We start from the raw sequence: 20,302 nt of genomic DNA, 5'->3' as shown, positions 1-20,302 counted from the left end.
CTTTCTACTCATTTATTTGGCTTACTTAATAAATAATATGCCTTACTATTGGATGGAAATTGCTGTTTTAAAGTCTTTATTTAGCCTAATAGAATTTATCTAGACTGCATTTTACAGCAAAAATAATTATAGCACAGAGGCCTGGGGAGATGGGTCAGTTGGTACAAGCACTTGCCATGCAAAAATGAGGACCTGAGTTCAGAACCACAGTACCTACCTCAAGAGCTGGATGCTGCCACATGATCCTACAGTCCCAGAACTGAAGAGACAGTTAGAGACAAGGCAGATCATTGGCAACTGCCAGCCAGCCAGCCAGCCAGCCTAGACAAGTTAGTGAGCTGCAGGTCCAATAGGAAAAACTGACCCAAAAAATAAGGTGGAGAGCAATAGAGGAACACACCTGATGTTATCTTTTGGCCTCTACATGCACATGCCTACATAAACATGTACATACACCACCGTATTGCACATGCATGCATGCACGCACGCACATACACAAGCCGTAGCAAGGAAATTATAACAAACTAAAGTCGTAGTTTTTAAAATTGCATGTGCAGGCCAGTCTGTGTTCATCTTGATGAACAATTCCCAAATTAGAATCAGAGGTTTTCCTAAGAGGTGCTACATCTGTTGTGTACACTAGAGTGAATTTAAGTTGCTTAAATAATGGACTTGCCATCATTCTAGACTTCCAAGACTTTAGTTTTAAATTGACTTTACTGAGTCAAGCTGTTGTGATGGAATGAAAATGCACAGCTGTCAGTTACGTTTCTGAAGCTTGGCGAAGTCTTGCTGGTTTTTATAGCATATGATAATAGCAGCCAATCCCAGGGCTAGATCTCCTATAGAAACTCGTCATCAGGTAAAATGTCTGAATGGATCTGGCAGACCTGGAGTTGAATTTTAAATGTCTTAGCTTGACTGACTCTTTTGATTTCTAGGAGATGCTGCACTGTTTATCTGTCATATCCTTGTCTACAGAACAGGGATAATAACAACACACACCTTAGTGAGAACTCTGTCATAATTCACGGAAAGTGATTCATTTTCGGCATACCACTTTGTTTCTTTGTAATACATGCCATTTGCTGCCACCACCACCACCACCACCAACACCACCACCACCACCACCACCACCACCACCACCACCACCACCGTTTTCCTTTGCAATGGGAGTACCATGCCCCCATGGGAGAGATGTGCTCCTGAGCGTAGAAACGGTTCTTGGAGGCAGAAATGAAGGACTCAGATGTTTACATGGGTGCATTCAGTCTGAAGTCAATTGATGGCCATAGTAACTTTTCTATGTGACAACTTGCTTGCTGCCTCCACAGCACAGTGGTTCCTTAGAACACATCTTCCATTCTGTCATGACATAGAAAGCCCTGTTTTACTCAAAAACGATGCTCTCTGGCAGAGGAGAGATGTCAAGCCCTCTTACTCATCCCTCTGCTAAATCTTTGCATTTTAACAATGAGACTACTGGTGAGTGGCTCTATGGCAGGGTGAGTGTTTAGCATAGACAGGATTTTATTTATGTTCTCCTTTCTCTTTATGCAGTTTCAGTGGCTAAGCTTGATGAGTATCAAACACCTTCAGCAACTTGGAGACCCCCTCATCCTGTTTATAAGGACAAAGAACCACAGACAGTCTCATTTATGTGCTATATTTAGTTCTGTAAGGATACAAAAGTGTACAAGACTCCAGGTTTCTGATCTCTGTGGCCATGTTGCTTCCTCTTCTTGAGTCTGGAGATCCTTGTTTGTAGACTTAGTCAGATTGTTACCTCGTTAGATTAATGGAGGATCTACTTAAAGCCCCCTGCAAGTGAAGCCATAGCACTCTTTTGCACAAAGAAGGCATATATACACGTAGGAATGTTGTCTCTAAGTCATAATTATTCCAAGCAAGAAATAGCATGGTAGAAATGGAAGAATTATATCAGCCCTACCTAATTAATTTATATTTATGTATTGTTATTGTTAGTAGTAGTAGTAGTCGTCGTCATAGTAATAGTGTGATGTGTGCAAGTGCAGGTGTGCAGATGCCATGGCACACATGTGGAAGTCAGAGGACCTACTTCAGGGAGTCAGTTCTCTCCTCCCACCGTGGGTTCCAGGCGTCAGATCCAGGTCATCAGGCTTGCTTGGCAAGCACTTTTACCCACTTGGCAACCTCAGCAGCCCTCACCAAAACATGTTTTTCATGTGCGTTTGCTTAGTGAAAATTACTGGAAAGGTTTTAAGCAAAACCTGGGCTTCCGTAACGAGACTGTCTTCTTTCCCATTTGTAGACACACCCCACGCAAACTGCATTCCTGTCCAGTGTGGATCTTCATACTCACTGTTCCTATCAGCTTATGTTGCCAGAGGCTATTGCCATTGTGTGTTCCCCAAAGCATAAAGAGTAAGTGTGATGAGGGCCCCCAAGTCCGTCATGCTAGGGTGCTTGGATATGAGGCTCTTCGGCAAGAGATGGGCTATGGCTAGTTTCTGTATCCCTGTACCTCCATAATCTATTGTTGCTGTTGTTTTAAGCCCTTTCAAAGGTGAGCCTGCCAGTTCCCCTTCTGTTATAACATGTAATATGTCAACATATGTCCTATGATAGCATGTAACAGGGTTGCCATCCCAGTTGATTTTGAAATCATATTTCTACTGTTTTGTGTCCTATGAAAGACATTTACTTAGCCTTGCTCAGTTACCACAAAAGCTTTCCTAGTTTGGGAATACAAATGTTATTATATTAACACTAGTCATTCTCATCTTGGAAAGAATGACTATATTCTGGAGCTAAATGTAAGTGGCCGTGACCCAGGAATGTGGATTCAAGTTGCCCTGAAAAACATAAGCCACCGTGGAAGCGGTTGCATTAGATTTTGCTGTTTACAGAACAAAGCTAGTTATAAATCAAACCATTTACCAAATGCACTGGCAGAAACAGCATGTAGAATGGTTACAGAAAAGCAGGGGGCAAACTGTGCCGTGGGGATCACATGTTGTCTGATGGTGTTTATAACTTTGGGATTAATAAAAGGTCTGTTAGGAATATTTGCTAAAACTGTCATTCATAGTCATCCACACAAAGGTGGGCAGTGAATAGTTTTGAAGGAAACTAAAAACAGCTCTAGATAATATGGCACTTGTCTACAACATTCTAACTCCAAACCAAGGAGTTCAGTTTCTAGCCTCCTATTACAGATCTGTTAATACAGGAGTGGCTTTTCATTTTTTGGAGACTTCAGTTCACAAGTAGTTACAATCATAAAAATCAGACAGACGTTGCTTGAAGCCTGACTCTACCTGCAAGCTTCAGGATACCGTAGTACAATGATCCAACTTCTTTATCCTGCTTCCTCCTTCGTCCTTGCCTGTCCTGGATTGGTGTGGAGGACACTAGATGAGAATTTCTCTGATGTGTTTATCACAGTGCCCAACACTGCCACCTGCCTGATCACTGATGTAAGGAACACTAACTTTACAGAAGTTAGACCTATCTGCTGGGGTGGAGAACGTGTGTATCACCTTTCCTATGGGGTCTCAACTACCTGTCCCTTTTGGGTCCTGTGGGTGCTTGGAGATCAGTGTATCTAATGGTAGTCATAGTAAGGCTAGTTGTGAGAGTCACTGGGAATTCCTTGTTTGTGATTTCTTCCTCCATCCCATCTGAGGAATGTGCGGGTTTATGTCTTCCCAAATGGTCTTTAACTTTGTGTTTATTTTCATCTTCATATTTAGCACTGGCATTTTCAGGCTCACCAATGCGGGCATGCTTGAGGTTTCCAGTTGTAAAAAGAAGGGCTTTCATCCTCACACCAAGGACCCCAGGCTGTTCAGTGTGAGTAGACATCATGGATGATTGTTGTTGCTGTCACTATTATTATTATTATTATTATTATTATTATTATTATTATTGTTGAGACAGGGTCTTTCTGTGTAACCTTGGAACTCCCTATACAGACCAGGCTACCCTCAACTCAGAGAGATCCACCTGCCTCTGCCTCCTAAGAGCTGTGTTTAAAGATGCAGGATAATAAATAATGCCTGGCTCAACAGCAGGGATTATTTTCACAGATGTTCAGTGTGAATAGACAGCATGAATTATTCTCAAAGATGTTTATGTTATGTTTACCCTATCCCAATTCAGCAATATTTATAAAATTCAGGAAAAAAATAACTAAGGACTCTATATACTTTCCCTAAAGAAAACCACACATTAAACATTATTATGTAACACTGTTTTTTTTTTCTTTTTTAGATATGCAGCCATGTGTTAGTAAAAGACATAAAAACAACTGTGTTGGATCTGAGGTGACATACTGCAAACACAAGACCATCCTCACCAGATACCTGCCATAGATACGTGTGGCTGCTGAATTTCTTATGATGTTTCCAGAAGTGACTGATATTTTATATTTATATATTTTAGACCAAAACTTTGATATTTATTGTTCTTGCACATTTTGAAGTTTCCTTTTTGGGTTGCTGTGTCTCAAAGGAGGTCACATGCTGTTCAATCTATACCTATTAATGTACCCAAATAATATCCTCAGAAATAAATTGTGCTGCAAATAACAATATGTCTATTTGTAAAATTTTGTTTCGATGTATTTGTTTTATTTTTACATGTATGAATGTTTTGCCTGCATGTATATCTAAATACCTTGTGTGTGCCTCGTGCCAACAAAGGTCAGAAGAGGGCTTTGGGTCCTCTGGGACTTAAGTCACAGCCAGCTGGTTGGAAGCCATCATGTGGGTGCTAGGAATTGAGCTCGGGGTTCCCTGCAAGACCAACAAGCGTTCTAAACCACAGAGCCAACTCTCCAGCGCCAATGCCTGGTATTTTTTTTTAAATCTTTGTCCTTCTCAAGCTGATAGAGAGGAACTGTTGAAGTGAGTAGTTCCCCCTAAAAGTAACTACTGTCTGGGACACCCTTGGTCTCTTCATGTGATGGCTGATGATGACACTATCTACACATAATTTTAAAGAAAAGATAGTGGTGACGTGTGACAAACCTATGCATGATGAGCGACATGCCTAGTCCTTGGGAAGAACTGCCATTTTTCCTTCCTTTTAGTGTAAATACACCCGCTGCAGTTTTTTTCAGAGAGATGTTGGTCAAAGGAAGAGGAAAAGATGATCCAGGTGCATTATGAGACTTCTAAAGAAGTTTCTCAGGGTTTTACAAGGTATGTTCTTTACAAAATCAAACTCAACAATTACACCTTCTTAAATACACAAGGTTTGAAGTACATTAAAGTCAAATAATATACAAGACTTGGTGCAAATTAAAAACCACACATGCATATTCATGCATAGGTGTATGATGTAATTTTAATAAAAGATGTAATTTTAATAAAACCATATTGCCTGCCAAATTTTAAATAGATGTAAGATTTTTGTTTTCACCTTTCTCCTATCAGACTACCATTGTATGTATAAAGTAATAGAGTCACTCAGTCGTGAAGTCAGTGTAGATTTTTCCTCCTGGCACTAGTATATATTCTTATATGTAATATATACATGTCCTATGCACTCTCAAATGCATCCTGTTTATATCCTGTTTTAAGTGGGGCTTCCCCTGTTGAAATGATTTTTATCCGTTGCCTGGGAACGAGTCATTCTAATTGTGTCCCGTTATTTTTGACCACTAGAGGGAGCCACCCTATATAAATGAGTCCCACCTAACCGAAACAACCGATTCACAGTGTTGATGATAGGCCAGAGCTAGAAGTTAAGGGTAGCACATGTCTCATTTATTTAAAAACACGAGTAACAAGTCAAAGCTTTGGGTAGGAATGATTTAGAAAGGAACCGAAGGCGCTAATCCACGAAACATTCACAGTCGTGTGCTAGAGACAGAGCAGGGAGGTGACTTAGAAGCATTTGCGGTGGACGATGGAGGGACCAGCTTCATCGTATTCCTGTTTGCTGATCCACATCTGCTGGAAGGTAGATAGAGACGCCAGGATGGAGCCGCCGATCCAGACGGAGTACTTGCGCTCTGGAGGGGCAATGATCTGTCAGGATAAGAAAAGGAGAGCGTTAGCGCCAGGAGAAAGTGCCTCATGCCGGCCCTTCCTGGAAAACAGGGGCGTTCTTCTCAAGCCGGGGTATCAGGATTCCCCAGTGAACCCACTGATTTTTTTTTCATGCAATCTATGTCAAACCATCCCTATTCCTTTACCCCTTCATTGAGCAAACCCCAACTGGCCTTAGGTCATGTGGGGCCTCTGCGTAAAAGCCCTGCCAGTGTCTCCCGAAGAGATTCCAGGAGCTGTGCCTAAGAGCTCAGCAGGACCCGCCCTCTCTGTAGAAGTCCTAGTGTGTGTGAAGATGTTGTAATTGTTCCAGAAATTTCCTCGTGTTCTTTTTCCCGGCTGACCTGGCCACTGCTTTCTGAAATCCCAACCAGATGCACCGTCCCACACAGCGCCCCCATGTCCCCTGTCCGAGTGTTCCCCTGCAGGGGCTGGCTTTAGTCAGAGTGCAAACTGGACATGGCTCACTCTTTTGTTGTTTTGGTTTTGTTGAGCTAATAATAGCTTAGGCAGAGTGCAGAGCATCAGGCCGGGGTGTGATATGCCACAGCCACTCAAACATGGAGGTGAGTGACATCAAACGGTACTCGAGTCTTCGCTGCCCGGCTCGCAGTGGACGCGCTAGTGAACCAAGCGTTCTGAAACGCTGCTCACAGGTTTTCTTCCTGTCTGCCCACAAGCTCTGGTTCAACATTCAGTTTTTTTCCTCATTCACGGAGCTCTCACTGTATCGGCTAAGCGCTTTACAGGTACTAGCTTGTTTGACTCCTATAACAAATTTGGAGGGTAGGTGTCCAATGATTCTCCTGTTACATACAAAGAAAGAGGCTCACGGGACGGTCAGTAATGGTCTCCAGTGGCTGTGTCAGTATCAGGTTTAATTTAAAAACTGGTCCCCACACGAGTTTTGTTTTGACGCTACACATTTTTCTTTTCCCACGGTGGGAGGGTTTGGTGATAATTTCAGGTTTCCAGAAAGTGGCCCAGACCGTCCAGACACCTCCTGACATTATTCAGGCTCGTTCTGTGCACAAGTCATCTTGGCGTCCCCGGTTTTATCGGCTCTCGGTGCTCTCTGACCATACCGGGCCCCCAAGTTTCACATCCGTTTCCATTTAAGAAGGAAAGTTTGGAGAACTGGGGCTTTGTCTAAGTCCCATGGCCTGCAGCCTGCCTGTTTGCAAACTCCAACTAAGTAGGTTCTGCAGCACGCTCAGCCGTAGGAGGGAAGGGGAGTCTTCAAAGGAGCAGGAGCCCTCCAGGAAGCAGTGCTCCCCTCTCCCCAGGCAGTCCTCTGGAAAGGCTTTCTCAGAGCCTGTTAAGTTTAAGGGGGATGTGTCTAAGTCTAAACCACTCCCGCCTCAGCCTCGTTCCCTTTGGAAACAACAGAGAACCCGTTAGCCTGCCTCACAAGCTGGTGGCTGCTCTAGAACTGCCCCTCCCCCTTCGCGAATCACAGTCTCTCAATGTGGTACCTTGATCTTCATGGTGCTAGGTGCCAGAGCTGTGATCTCCTTCTGCATCCGGTCAGCAATGCCCGGGTACATGGTGGTACCCCCTGAGAGGACGTTGTTAGCATAGAGGTCCTTCCTGATGTCGATATCACACTTCATGATGCTGTTGTAGGTGGTTTCATGGATACCAGCCGACTCCATCCCTGGAAAAGAGACACAAGCCGTGGACCTTGGGTGCTGGGGAGAAACTTGGGTTGAACGTGAATAACCATGTCGGCACAACTGCCTAATCTGGGTGAGGCTGGCAGGCATCAGGAACTAGAAACTACCATCCAAGAGGCCAAAGGGCCTTGTTAGGCTCCACGCCCTCCTTGCCTCCTATCTAATGAGGAGGCTCAGCTGCAGCACTTCCAGGGTGAGGTTACAACATGCTAACACCATTGTCTCAGTAGAGATTCTGCTGTATGTGGCTTGAATGAGGGGCTAGGCCTTCAGATGCTCCGTAAAAGGGAGGGCCGGAGCCATTGATCAAAACACTCCCATCTCTCCCCAGCTGTTATTTCGCACCCAAGGTGGAATGATGGAGTCATCAGAAAAGTGTCTCTCCTACTTAGATAAACGGTTTTTTCTTGTTGTTGTTGTTTGCTTTTTTGTTTTTTGTTTTTTTAACGCTGGTCTCCCTACGTTTCCTTAACTGGCCTGGAACTTGCTATAGAACGAGCGGGACTCAAACCCATAGAGATCCGCTTGCTTTTGCCTCTCTAGTACTGGGATCAAAGGCATGTACTACCATGCCCAGCTACCAAGAAGCTTTTTATGCAATCTTTGTACAGACATTTGGCGGTGGGGGTGGGGGAGTGGGGGTGTGGGGCTGATTTTCGTGTTGATTTCTGATGCATGGTTTTTTTTTGTAATAAACCTCTAGGTGGCCCCCTCATCCTTCTTATCCCTGTCATCTAGTTGTAATAGTAACACCACCACCTAATTGCTCATTACTGACAGTAGCAAATTGTTGAATGTTGGTTTTGAACAGGCACTGGGGTGAGGGTGCTATACAACTTTGCTATAAATCTTCCAGCTATCCTAGTAGGAGGAAACTGAGTCTCGGGTTAAGTGACATTCTCAAAATCCTGAGACTAGAACAAAGTCTCAAGCTCAGGCTCCCAGCCTCCCAAGGGGATCTCTCTGCACAAGCCTCTGTGACTGCCATGCCAGGGTGCAATAGGTACCCTCTGGTTATGCCCCTCCCCCCACCATTCCCAAACTTGTAGCAGCACTCAGTTCTTCTTCCCCAACCATCCCTGTGCTCCACTACATCCGAAACATAGATAGCGTTCATATTTTGCACTATATGCTGAGAACACATTTGTCATGACCGCGACTTAAGAGAACTTTCCGAGGCACTCAAGTCCTTTCTTGGCTCCCTGGAGTCTTCTCATTTTGACAGTGTGGCACTTTCCCTGTTGTAAAACTGCTTCTGTTTCTGAAGCCCTGATTCATTTCTACCTGCCAATGGGTACTGGTAGCCAGGACTGGCTGGGTACAGAACAGCGAGACTCGGCTCCCCAGTGCCTACCAATAAAAGATGGCTGGAAGAGGGTCTCTGGGCAGCGGAAGCGTTCATTCCCAATGGTGATCACCTGCCCATCGGGCAGTTCATAGCTCTTCTCCAGGGAAGAAGAGGAGGCAGCAGTGGCCATCTCATTTTCAAAGTCCAGAGCTACGTAGCACAGCTTCTCCTTGATGTCACGGACAATCTCACGCTCAGCTGTCAAACACATACAAACAGGCTACACGTTAGGGTTTGCAGAGGAACTAAAGCCTACCCCCACATGTCACTCTTCTGCTGAACCAGCTCCTCAGAAGACTCGAAGTTTTCAAAATGACTCGGAGGTCTTTGCTTCCCTTCCCAGATAGGTAGTGGCTCAATCTTTGATACATTCTTCATTTTTCAAAATGAAACAGAGGCTAGCTCAGGACAGCTCCAGTTCTGGTGGCACATACGGAGAGAAATAGGGAAAAGATGGCTGCCCACTACTCAGGCTCCTGTGCCTTAAGATTCCAAGGTACTAGTTCCACCTGATTCCTGGGAATTTTTGGGTGGTGTTTGGGGAAAAGAATAGAGTTAATTCAAAAGCATATTGGAAAAGAAGATTGTAATGTTTGTCAGGGTTCAAGCATGGAGCCTAGAATTGGCTCTAAGTACGTCCAGAAACCTAAAACTTGGACAGTTCCCAATTTGTAAGGATTCAGGCAATTGGAGACAGGGTCACTGAGGACATATAGTAGTTCTGTATGTCCCAGCACTGGCCTTTTGTCAAGAAAGTGTGAGTGGCACCAGCTTTGATGCAACACACACACACACACACACACACACACACACACACACACACACACACACACATCACTGCCTGCTAGATCTGTGCTTAAAACAGATAATATTGAGCGCTTACTCTTGGCAGAGCATTCTACAGGCATGGTGGTATTCCACATTCATAGAGTCGCAGGAGGCAGGTTCTGTGACTGGGCCATTTTACAGATAAAGAGGCTACAGCTTAGCAAGGCCAGTTGGTGTCTAAGATCACATGGCCAGAGGGTAACAAGTTGGGACTCAAGTCCTGTTAGATGTCTCAAAGATTGCCAGCCACACCTCTCTGTCCTTACACTTTCCTTTCTATTTATAAATGCAGAAATTAAAAAATATCCAAGTAGCTCTGAGGTATAGCTCCGTGATAGAGTGCTTGGCTGGCAAATGCAACACCCTGGATTTGATCTCTAGCATCGTACAGACAAATGGATGTTTTCTCTGACTTGCCCTATTACACCCGTGTCTACAGCCACTCTCAAAGAAACTGTAGTAACTTTATAATAACAAAGCAAGAAAAGTTTTGCTTTTCTCTGTGCATTGGTGACAGGCTTTACCGTTGGTTAAGTCATGAACTCACCAACTCTTTTATTAGTTTATTTTTTAAATTTTAGTTATTATCATTACTATTATGTGTGTATATGTGTACGTGTGCATGTGTGTGTGCACCCATTCAGGTGTACATGTGTGGATGGCAGAAGGTAACTCTTGTCCGGTCTCTCCTTTCACTGTGGCTTCAGTGACAACCTCTGGTTGTCAGGCTTGCATGGCAAATGGTTTTACCAGCTGAGCCATCTCTCTGGCTCCGTGACCCCTTTTGAGTGACAGGACTCCTTCTACTAAGTAACTGTGAGCAACATGCTGTCTTCCACCCTCTTCCCTTGCCCTCCCCTGGGCCTCACCAGTAGTCACGAAGGAATAGCCACGTTCAGTCAGGATCTTCATGAGGTAGTCGGTGAGATCTCGGCCAGCCAAGTCCAGACGCATGATGGCATGGGGCAGGGCATAGCCCTCATAGATGGGGACGTTGTGAGTAACACCATCTCCAGAGTCCAGCACAATACCTAGGAGGGATCATGAGCATGGTATAAGTCACCGCCATCAGCTGGTGTGCTCTTCTGGTACACCAAAGACTGTGGGGAGCAGTAATTCCTAAGCCTCATAAGAGTGTGTTTGACGAGAGAGATGAAATGAGAGAGTGCTTGGGGGAGACAGGAAGAGGAAGAGGGAAACCTTTGGAAAGGTCTTGCTAAAGAGGTTGGGTCCAGGGATGGTTTTGAAAACAGAAATTTTTTTCTTTTTTAGGGGTGGAGTGGGGGCCATCTCTGTCTGTTCTAATTCACTTCTTATCCATCACAACCCAGAGGTTGTAGCCATCAAATCTCACTTTTTTTTGGTAGATTCGTTTGACTAAGGTTCCCATTCCCCTGGCTACCTACCAGTTGTACGTCCAGAGGCATACAGGGACAGCACGGCCTGAATAGCCACATACATGGCAGGGACATTGAAGGTCTCAAACATGATCTGCAAAGGAATCCAAAGGGTTAAGTAGATGACGATGCCGTCAGTTTTACAAAGAACACATAAGAGCATACTCCTTGCCTGATGCAGACCCCCCCAGACACATAAGAACAGAGGAAGGAAGGCCAACGCAGACCTGGTCCCACAAAAAAAAAAGAAATGAAGGAGGCAATAGACAGGATCTTCACACTGGTGACCTGACAGGAGAGGAAAGGAGCCAGCAGTGTGAACAGAGACCAGGCGAGGTGAGGAGTGGCTAGCTGCAGCTCTAGTCTTGGTCCTGAACTGGATGTGATGGGGTTCACTATGGTGTTTGTTTTTTCCTTATTTCTCACATGTAAAGGGAGAAGAGTTTTGGACTAAGTGAGCTCTCAGAGAGCGTCTAAGAGTTATTAACTACATCAAAGACAAAAAGAAAAAGGCAAGAGAATATCCAAGGAACATAAAGGAAAGCCCAGTGCTTAGACTGGCTGCGAATAACCCTGGCTGTGTGATCTGGCTCAGGTTCAGCTTAATCTTTTCCATGTCTATGCAGTTTTGAGTCAGTACTAGCCCTGGAATCAGGTCCTCGTGGCTAGGGTGGGAGATGCTATGTATGATCTTCGCATATGGGACCTATATCATGGAATAGAAGGCTACATATAAATGCAATCCATTAGTCCATGCAGTTTAGGGACAAGATTAAAACCAGAACTCCCTAGGCTCCTCCTGCATCAGAAGATGTCCCCAGCCTTCATTTTGACAACACTCTCCAGTGCATAAACCTGAAGAAATGTCTGATGTTTCCTAGAAACCCACAGTTTTCAGTCATTTCTCTACCTCACCACAACTCACAGGATGATAGTTGTTACTAGAAGTATCATTTCTTCTGAGATAGAGTGGTTCCCAGAGCAGCTGATGTTATCATTTGACAGCTCATCCACACCAGAACTCTCTGTAGTTAGTTCACTGGACGGTCTTGCTGTAGGGTCTTAAGAGTCACACAGACAAGAGTGGCAGTAATTGCTACTAGTTGTTGGATATTTATTACGCCACATACCGTGATACTCACATATCATCTTTGCGTCATTAGTCTGCATATCTCTCCCTTGAAAATAACAGTATTAATGTTCCCAACAAGCAAAGCAGCTGGGGTTCTCAGAAAGTAAGTGACTTTCAGTGACAGATTCAGTTCCCACTATATTGTACTGCATTTTGAAATGACTTATTGGAAGTTTCTCACCCTAGATATGTTCCCTTTTTAATTAAACCTTTCAACTTTTTTTCTTGCCCTTTTGAGGGAAAATGGTCTAGTCTTTGTGCAGTAAGGAGGTGAGCACTGTCATGATCCCTGGCCACTGGGGTCTCCAGGTGGACAGTCTGGGTGAACTGCCCATTAGGGCCTTCTGTCGACATGCTGTGGTCTTACTCTAATTAGCCTTACCCCCAATCCAACAGTGTTGCCTTCTGGAGCAAATGTTTACCTGGGTCATTTTCTCCCGGTTGGCCTTGGGGTTCAGTGGTGCCTCCGTAAGCAGAGTGGGGTGCTCTTCAGGGGCCACACGAAGCTCATTATAGAAGGAATGGTGCCAGATCTAGAGGGCAGGGAAGAGAGAAACACAGTGGTGGGCTCCTGTGGGGGCACTGAAGAGCCTGGGAAGGGACCAGAATGTGCAGGACAAAACCAGCATCAGATGAAATGTGTAGATCTGAATCTGTATAGATGCAGACCCGGAGGCCCAGACGGTGTGAACAGCACACACAAGGCTGCACATCCATTGAATGACTAAGCAAAAGCAGGGCTGTGTGGCAGGATGGTGTAGTGGTCAAGGATACAGGCTCTGTAGTCAAATGAAGATTCAGACCACAGCTGGGCCGCTTTCTGTTTGTGTGAGCTAGCAAGTTCCCAGACATTTTCACCTCCAGTCTCACCACTGGTAACTGAAGGACAAAATAAACAGTAGGCGCTTCACTGGTTCTTTTGTGAATTACATAAAATAACACTAGAGTAACTAGTCAGCCCAGTGGCTAGAATGAATAGCATCATTCATTAATCAGCTACATCTTCTTTACCCATGCCTTCCTTTAGTTTATTCATGGGACATTGATTTAGGATAATAAATAAAAGAACAAATAGCTATACATGTAAATGAATGGGGTTCACCTGAAAACCTAATTGCCGTATTTAATGTTTTAAAGACTGTTCTTGGCTCTGTGTGTGTGTAGGGGTGTGTGTGTGTGTGTGTGTGTGTGTGTGTGTGTGTGTGTGTGTGTTAGGTGTGTGCAGGTGGGAAGAAGGTCTCCACCTCTGCTTCCCTCAACATCTTCACCCTCCAGGGATGGGAAAAGCAGCCTTTGCAGGAACAGTCTAGACCTCCATTTCAGGAGCAGATGCCAGACTTTAGACATCTCCCCACAGCCCACGCCCACCTGTGTGTAGTGTGTTTGTGGCTTTATAGTTGAGCAACCTCTTTAATCCCTGGGTGTTAAAAAGGACACATTATTATGGAAGGACTAAAATAATTCCTCTTTTAAAGAAGGGCTGTTGTCCACCAGCATTAGGAATTTGAGATTTACCCAGGAGTAAACAGGCGTGGCTGATGACAATTTGCAAACCAACAAAAGTAAAACCAACTTTAAAGACTTTGTCATGATTCTAGTTTCCTGTTTTTGGTTTTGTGGTTTCCGGCAAAGAAAGGGATCCTGGCAAGTCCTGTCCCTTGTGGGGGTGAGGGGAGGTGTGGGGGTGAACGGAAGAAAGGGTGGGGCTGAGCAGTTTGGAAAACCATCTTCATAAATCATCATTATTACAGTAAAGATTAGTGAGCAACTCTTCCTTAATCCTTTCCCCTTATTCCACTAAACAGATGATCAATTAAACTGACACTCTGCTCTATACAATGAAAAGACAAAAGCAGAGTGCTCAGGAGCCCTAGTCAGTCACCCTGAAACAAGGTTAAAAAAAAAAAAAAACAGTCTTTCCTTCACTCTTTTCTCCAGAATATGCTCTGAATTTAAATGCCAGGGAGGCAGGTTTGGTTTTTGTCTGTTTGTTTGTTTTGATTTGTTTTGTTTTGTTTTCCATTCCAATACTCTCTTTCATTATACCGCATCATAGCCGGATCATCCATGCTGCCATGCTGTCGGCTCTTTCCCACCGGTGATGCTGCCACCTGCAGGGCACAAACTGCAATTGCGCCAAGTTCACAATCTGATTAACTAAAGCTAAGGATGGGCAGCCCTTGCAGAGCAAAGGTTTACACATAACTAGCAATACATTTTAGTAGCATTGTGTGTGGGATTTATTTTTAAATGATATGTGTGAGCATGTGTGGGTGAGTATATGTGTTTTGGAGGTTACAAAAAGCTAATAAATAGGTAAATAAAAACATGTTGCAAGTTTAATACATTCTGCTGCTCTTAAAAAATGATCTCCCTTTCTTATTGTTACTTTTGCTTTTTTTGTTACTAGTGTTTCTAAAATGCCTAATAACAATCTTTATAATCCTTAGATTTAACTTTTCTTTCCTTTGGCTCTTTCACAATGGTCTGGGAGCAGAGGTCTTACTCAATATGACAAAGAAAGAGAATGTTAAAGTATTCATTTAAAAAATTGTCAGTCACAATTGCACTTCAATATATTCAGGGGCATTCGGGAATGTACCAAATCTAATGTGGTCTCCTCTTTTCAATTGTGAAAATTAAGAAAACTGCTCAGGGCAGATTAACAACAACAACAACAACAAAAAATCAAGAATGGGCTAGCTAAGGGTCTTCCCAGAATTCTAGCTCTGGATATCTGATGCTCTGGGGATGCCTGTCCTCAGAGGACAGTCCAATGGATGTGAAAGAAAGTCATCCCCACATTAGCAAAGGGCTACAGACCTGTCTCCCACCAGTTTATAAACACCAATAGCCAAGGAATTCATTTTCAAAAAGAAGTCAGTCCAGTGTTTTTCAGTGAGTAATAATCCAAGCTAACCAATAACAAATAACAGTGCATTTGAGCAATGATAGCCAGCTGGCTCTCTTCCACAGCAGCCCCATGCTGTAGCGTGTGGTTCTGATTCTCGGGGGCTTTGGAATTCTGCACCCTGAAGAGTCAGTCTGCAGCAAGTTCTCAGTACCTTTTCCATGTCATCCCAGTTGGTGATGATTCCGTGTTCTATCGGGTACTTCAAGGTCAGGATCCCCCTTTTGCTCTGCGCCTCGTCGCCCACGTAGCTGTCTTTCTGTCCCATTCCCACCATTACTCCCTGAAACGGTTCAACAAACCACAAGTCAGTTCTTTCCTGAAATGTGTGAACTGATGATTTCTTTGACAACTAACGTGATGTAAAGTTACACTTAGTAACAGTGCGGCCTTTCATCGAAAACCAAACTGCGTGAGGTTGAGTTTTGTCTCTATTTCTTTCCCAGAAGTGGGGATGATGTACATAAGGGCAGCTTACGACGATTTCTGCTGCTGCTGTTACTGCAGTGAGGACAATGGTCACGGTGGCTGTATTTGGATAGTGAGCATGAGAAAATGACAGAATTTTTATTATGTTATAATTATATATATTATATTATATATATTCTGCCATTACATATTATATATTATATGCATATATGTACAATCAATATATAATAAATATGTTATATGCATAAATGTACAATATATGATAAACATATGTGTATATATAATCTGCCAGATAATCTTTATGCTTGATATGTGAAATTGACATTTATTCCTGGGCATCAATCATCACCAATATGGAGAAAGACAGAGAGAGAAAGAGAGAGAGAGAAAGAGAGAGAGAGAGAAAGCCTTGCATCACTAGGTTATATCCCAGCCTATCATAGACATATTTTTCACATGGTTGTGCAAACTCTGAGCAGAAAGCACCTGACAATCGTTGGATACATGTAGACACAGAGAGATATCTAGCCTGTAGTCCTGTTCTCTCTGTATTCAATCAGAATTTGGCTCACCTGATGTCTGGGACGTCCCACGATGGATGGGAAAACGGCCCTGGGAGCGTCATCACCAGCGAAGCCAGCTTTACAGAGCCCAGAGCCATTGTCACACACCAGGGCAGTGCTGTCCTCTTCTTCACACATCGCTGGAGCAGCTTCACAGGGTTCTACAGAGACAGGGAGGAAGCCGTCCCTGCTGTACCAGAGTAGTCATCAGAGCTCACCATCACTCCCACCCACAGACAGGGTTCTTGGCCCTCTTGTGTTATTTTAGCTGGAGGCTCTTCCCAAATCTCAGCCAACACACTCTTTATCTTGAAATGCTTTCACTAGGCTGTAAAGCCTTTGATGAGCTCCACCGCAGACTCCCAGGTTAACACCACAGGCCCTCAGCACAACAAGTGGTGTGTCACAGGCTCTCATAACACTCTCAAGCTGGCCAGAGCATGGAATGAGTGAATGAACTGCAGAGATGGGAGTTCCAGAGTAAGAGAACAGATTTCCACAGGGACATGGTATTTAGCACATGTTAAAGAACTATCCAATTGTATTTGTCTATATCAAACAAAACTCACATTTTTTTTTCCCTAAGTGTAAGTTAATTTTCTTTTCCAAAAAGGTAGATTTTGAGGAATGGGCAGTATATGACAATTTGAAAATGTTAAAATATGTCTCATTTTTAAATGTTTAAAAGAGAATTATTTTGGCTCTAAAGATTTGTATACTTGGGGGGACATTAAACTTAAACCAAAGCCGTGTGTGATGATGCACACCTGTAATCCTAGCACTTGGGAGGCTGAGGCAGGGGGATCACAAATTTGAGGCCAACAAGAGCTGGTCTAATATAAAAACATAGATTGAAATTTTCCAAGAAGATGTTTGAAGTTGTAGGAGTTATAGTATTTCTTCATTAATTTAAAGTCACTGTTAAACTGAAAATCCAACAGTATGCTAACAGCTATTCTTACTTAAAATTAATAACTTAGGGAAAATAACATCATATGACCACGATAAAATGTGGGTTGTTTGTTTGTTGCAAAAGCTTACTTATTCTCATCAAGGTATTTACTGGGGTTCTTTTGAAGCAGTAAGTATTGGGTTTTGTAGAAGTCTTTATTCTGAGTTCTGGTATATCTTCTAAACTTGGTTAATTGAGCATATACTCCTTTGGTTTTAAAACAAAATATTAAGTAACCGACATTTAAGCTTGGACTTTTGAAAGTTTGGAAGGATATTCAGAGCTTTGCAAATGTATATCATTATGTGATTATTATCATCATCCAGAAGTTTTATTTGTGATCTTTTCTTTCTTTCAACACTGCCCTCAGGATTAGAACAAAGTCTTCAATGTGTGGGTTTCCCTCCCAAGAACAGAAAACAGGTTTTTTTCGTGGTCTGTTCTTTCCTCTCCTCACTTTTCCCTTTCCTTTCAGACACTGAATTATATTTGGCTTCCTTTCTAGTACATGTCGAGGAGACAGAAGATAGTTTGTAACTACACAGACATAAAGACAGAAGCGGCGTGACTGTCAGAGGCAGCCAGCAGCAAGGGACCATCAGTCTGTGCATACACTAAGCCTGCTTCCCAACTGAGCATCAGGGCTGTGAATGGGATAAGCCATGCAGAATTAGGAAGCTCTCTCAAAATGGGGAAGGATAAAAATTTTTGTTGGACGGAGATGACTTGGAGTTTTGCTTCAATATATTCAGAAAAATAAGCTGCCTGGCCCCCCCAAAAAAATGCAGGAAAAATACTATACAAATTCAGTGAAGATGTATTTATATGTTTATATTTCACCAAAAAAAATGTGCAGAAAATTTGTCTTAATAATCCTGAAAGGAGCATTGTCACTAGAGAAGCAGTCTGCTTGTTCCCAGAGGGACTGCTGCTGTGGTTTACAACTCTTATCTAACCTGAATGAGTAGCTCAGTTCGAAGCTGAGCATTTCCTAATTAGGTAAAACACTCTGGCTTCAGCATCTGCTTTTGGAACTGCACCCGGGTCAGGCAGTTCGGTGCAGCACAGTGGAGTGCATCTCGTGCCAAAAATGAATTGTTAGGGAGGGAGAGGGAGGGGAGGAGGAAAGGACAGTACCATTCCCAGCTTGGGAGTCTCAAGACGCAAGCCATATTTAGTCATGAATCACGAAACGGTAAGAAAATCTTATTGAGAAAACTGCTTCCCTGCTGAAGCTACCGAGCCCTGAGTTACAGGAGTTAGCCTGGGGTGGCAAGGCTGCTCCACAGAGGCACTGCTTACCAGGCCAAGGGACACTTGAGGCAGAGAAATGCAATTCAGCCCTCCCCTGGATGAGACGCTCCCTCCTTTCTCTGCAGAAAGCATAGAAACTACGCTTTGTTACAAATGAGCAATGGCACAGGTCTGAACAATAAGGGCACTGGCGCACTCACAGGATACACATTTCCAACATGGGACACTAGCTGTTAGAGCCAAGGAGAACCAGACTCAAGGCACACATTCAGCCAACATCAGAGGGCTGGAAACTTCCCCAGTTCCCTCCTGACATCCACTATCAGTTACCTCAGTTTACCCTAAAAACCGAGTCAGATGAACAGTCTCCACACTAAATATGAGCCATAGACAAATCCAAGTTTCCAATGCCTAAGTAGAAATAAACGAACAATTTACTAAACACAGCTAGACTTCACCGATACAGTAGGCTGCAGGATCTGAGCAGTTGGTTTACTAGAAACAGATTTTACGGATGACACTCACGAACAGAATTTCAGCCCGTCTCCATCACCTTCCCCACTAAACCTAGCTTCATTTAACCCAAAATCATGCAAGCTCAAAAGCTACAATCATTTTAATAGTATAAATCTTCATTCAAAAATGCAGAACATGCGAGTCATCCGGAGTCCCACAGACAATGTTTGGTTACACTGGGCAATAAAAGAGCCTGTGGAATCTCAGTCACACCCCTGGGCTGGTGCCACTTACCCTGATGGTGACTGGCTGGGCTTCTCTACTCTGGGTGGGTGGTGTCCGGGGAAGCTGAATGCTGAAGGGTTATATAGCCCCTTAGTCTGATCCCCTCCCACTTGCTTCCCAAACAAGGAGCAGAGACAGGCTGGAGCTGGCCGTTCACTCTCACACAACCATATAGGGACCTCAGCACAAAACTCTCTAATCTGGGTGGCCAGAGGCCTGGGTCTCTTCCATGGCATTCCTCTGCTCTGCTCCTGAAACAGGAGGCAGCTCAGCTGCTTTGGGGGATAAGCATTCTGAGCCCTCAGAACAACTGCTGAAATGCCCAGACACTGGGCTAGTGTCCTGGGGCAGATGCAGGCATGGTTTGCACATTCCTCAGACGATGCCAGCTCACTGTCAAGCTGGCCTTTCGGACCATTTGCTAAGGAACTGAGATCAGGAAGGGCCTGCTCTGACTAGCTGGAATTTTAAAGCAACCCTCTTATAAAGGTAGCCTATAACGAGAGATATCACAGTCACTCACAAATATGGAGAGGTGTGATCATTTTACGGTAGTCACACTGTGTTTATACATCAAGTCTCTGTGTAGTATTAAGGAAAACAGAAAGGGAACTATGTAGACAGGGTTGGCCAGCCTGTGTTTCCCGAAGAGGAACGTGGAAGTCAGAATCCCTCTAACTGTGTTAGCCCTTGGCTGCCTTCCGGGTTGCTGCTTTGTCAGTGGCTCTGGGCTGCATGATTAGGGACCATCCTTTGGCTCTATAGATGACCTGTCACCATGTAATAAAAAAAAATTTGTATAAGAAATTTGGAATGTTGAAATGAAGGCTGCTGATCCTCCTCCATACCTATGAGCCCATTGGATAGAAGTAGAGATCAGGCGACCCTGTCATTCTTCAAAGACTTGGGCTTCAATGGACAGAGTCAATCATTTTACATTTCTGTACCCTCCCCATAAGCTAAAATTCTAATTCCATTCATGATAGAAATATCTTTGATGGATTCCAGGAGTGCTTCTGAACTGTTCACA

At 43.8% G+C, this 20,302-nt stretch overlaps 2 protein-coding genes across 4 annotated transcripts in view; one reads left to right on the top strand and one right to left on the bottom strand.

The window, feature by feature from the left end:
* Positions 1–4,579, top strand: part of Stambpl1 (STAM binding protein like 1) — a 52,853-nt gene extending 48,274 nt beyond the window's left edge. For all 3 annotated transcript variants that reach the window (XM_052762148.1, XM_052762150.1, XM_052762149.1), the window contains exons 9-11: positions 2,294–2,406; positions 3,738–3,837; positions 4,258–4,579. In XM_052762148.1, coding sequence (XP_052618108.1) covers positions 2,294–2,406; positions 3,738–3,837; positions 4,258–4,314 — 270 coding nt within the window. In that variant the 3' untranslated portion in view covers positions 4,315–4,579. The remainder of the gene's footprint in view (positions 1–2,293; positions 2,407–3,737; positions 3,838–4,257) is intronic.
* A 1,155-nt stretch (positions 4,580–5,734) lies between these two features.
* Positions 5,735–19,394, bottom strand: Acta2 (actin alpha 2, smooth muscle). Its single transcript, XM_052762151.1, has 9 exons — positions 19,282–19,394; positions 16,335–16,486; positions 15,488–15,616; positions 12,845–12,955; positions 11,300–11,384; positions 10,763–10,924; positions 9,072–9,263; positions 7,517–7,698; positions 5,735–6,020 (listed from the first exon to the last, which is right to left on the bottom strand). Exons 2-9 carry the CDS (start codon positions 16,461–16,463, stop codon positions 5,877–5,879), a joined length of 1,134 nt encoding a protein of 377 aa, XP_052618111.1. The 5' UTR covers positions 16,464–16,486; positions 19,282–19,394; the 3' UTR covers positions 5,735–5,876.
* Positions 19,395–20,302: the final 908 nt, after the last annotated feature.

Source organism: Peromyscus californicus, unplaced genomic scaffold, assembly GCF_007827085.1.
Source record: "Peromyscus californicus insignis strain IS unplaced genomic scaffold, ASM782708v3 Scaffold_4__1_contigs__length_199733344, whole genome shotgun sequence".
NCBI lineage: Eukaryota > Metazoa > Chordata > Mammalia > Rodentia > Cricetidae > Peromyscus > Peromyscus californicus.
Note: the sequence above shows the minus strand (reverse complement) of the source record. Positions and strands in the feature narration are given on the sequence as shown.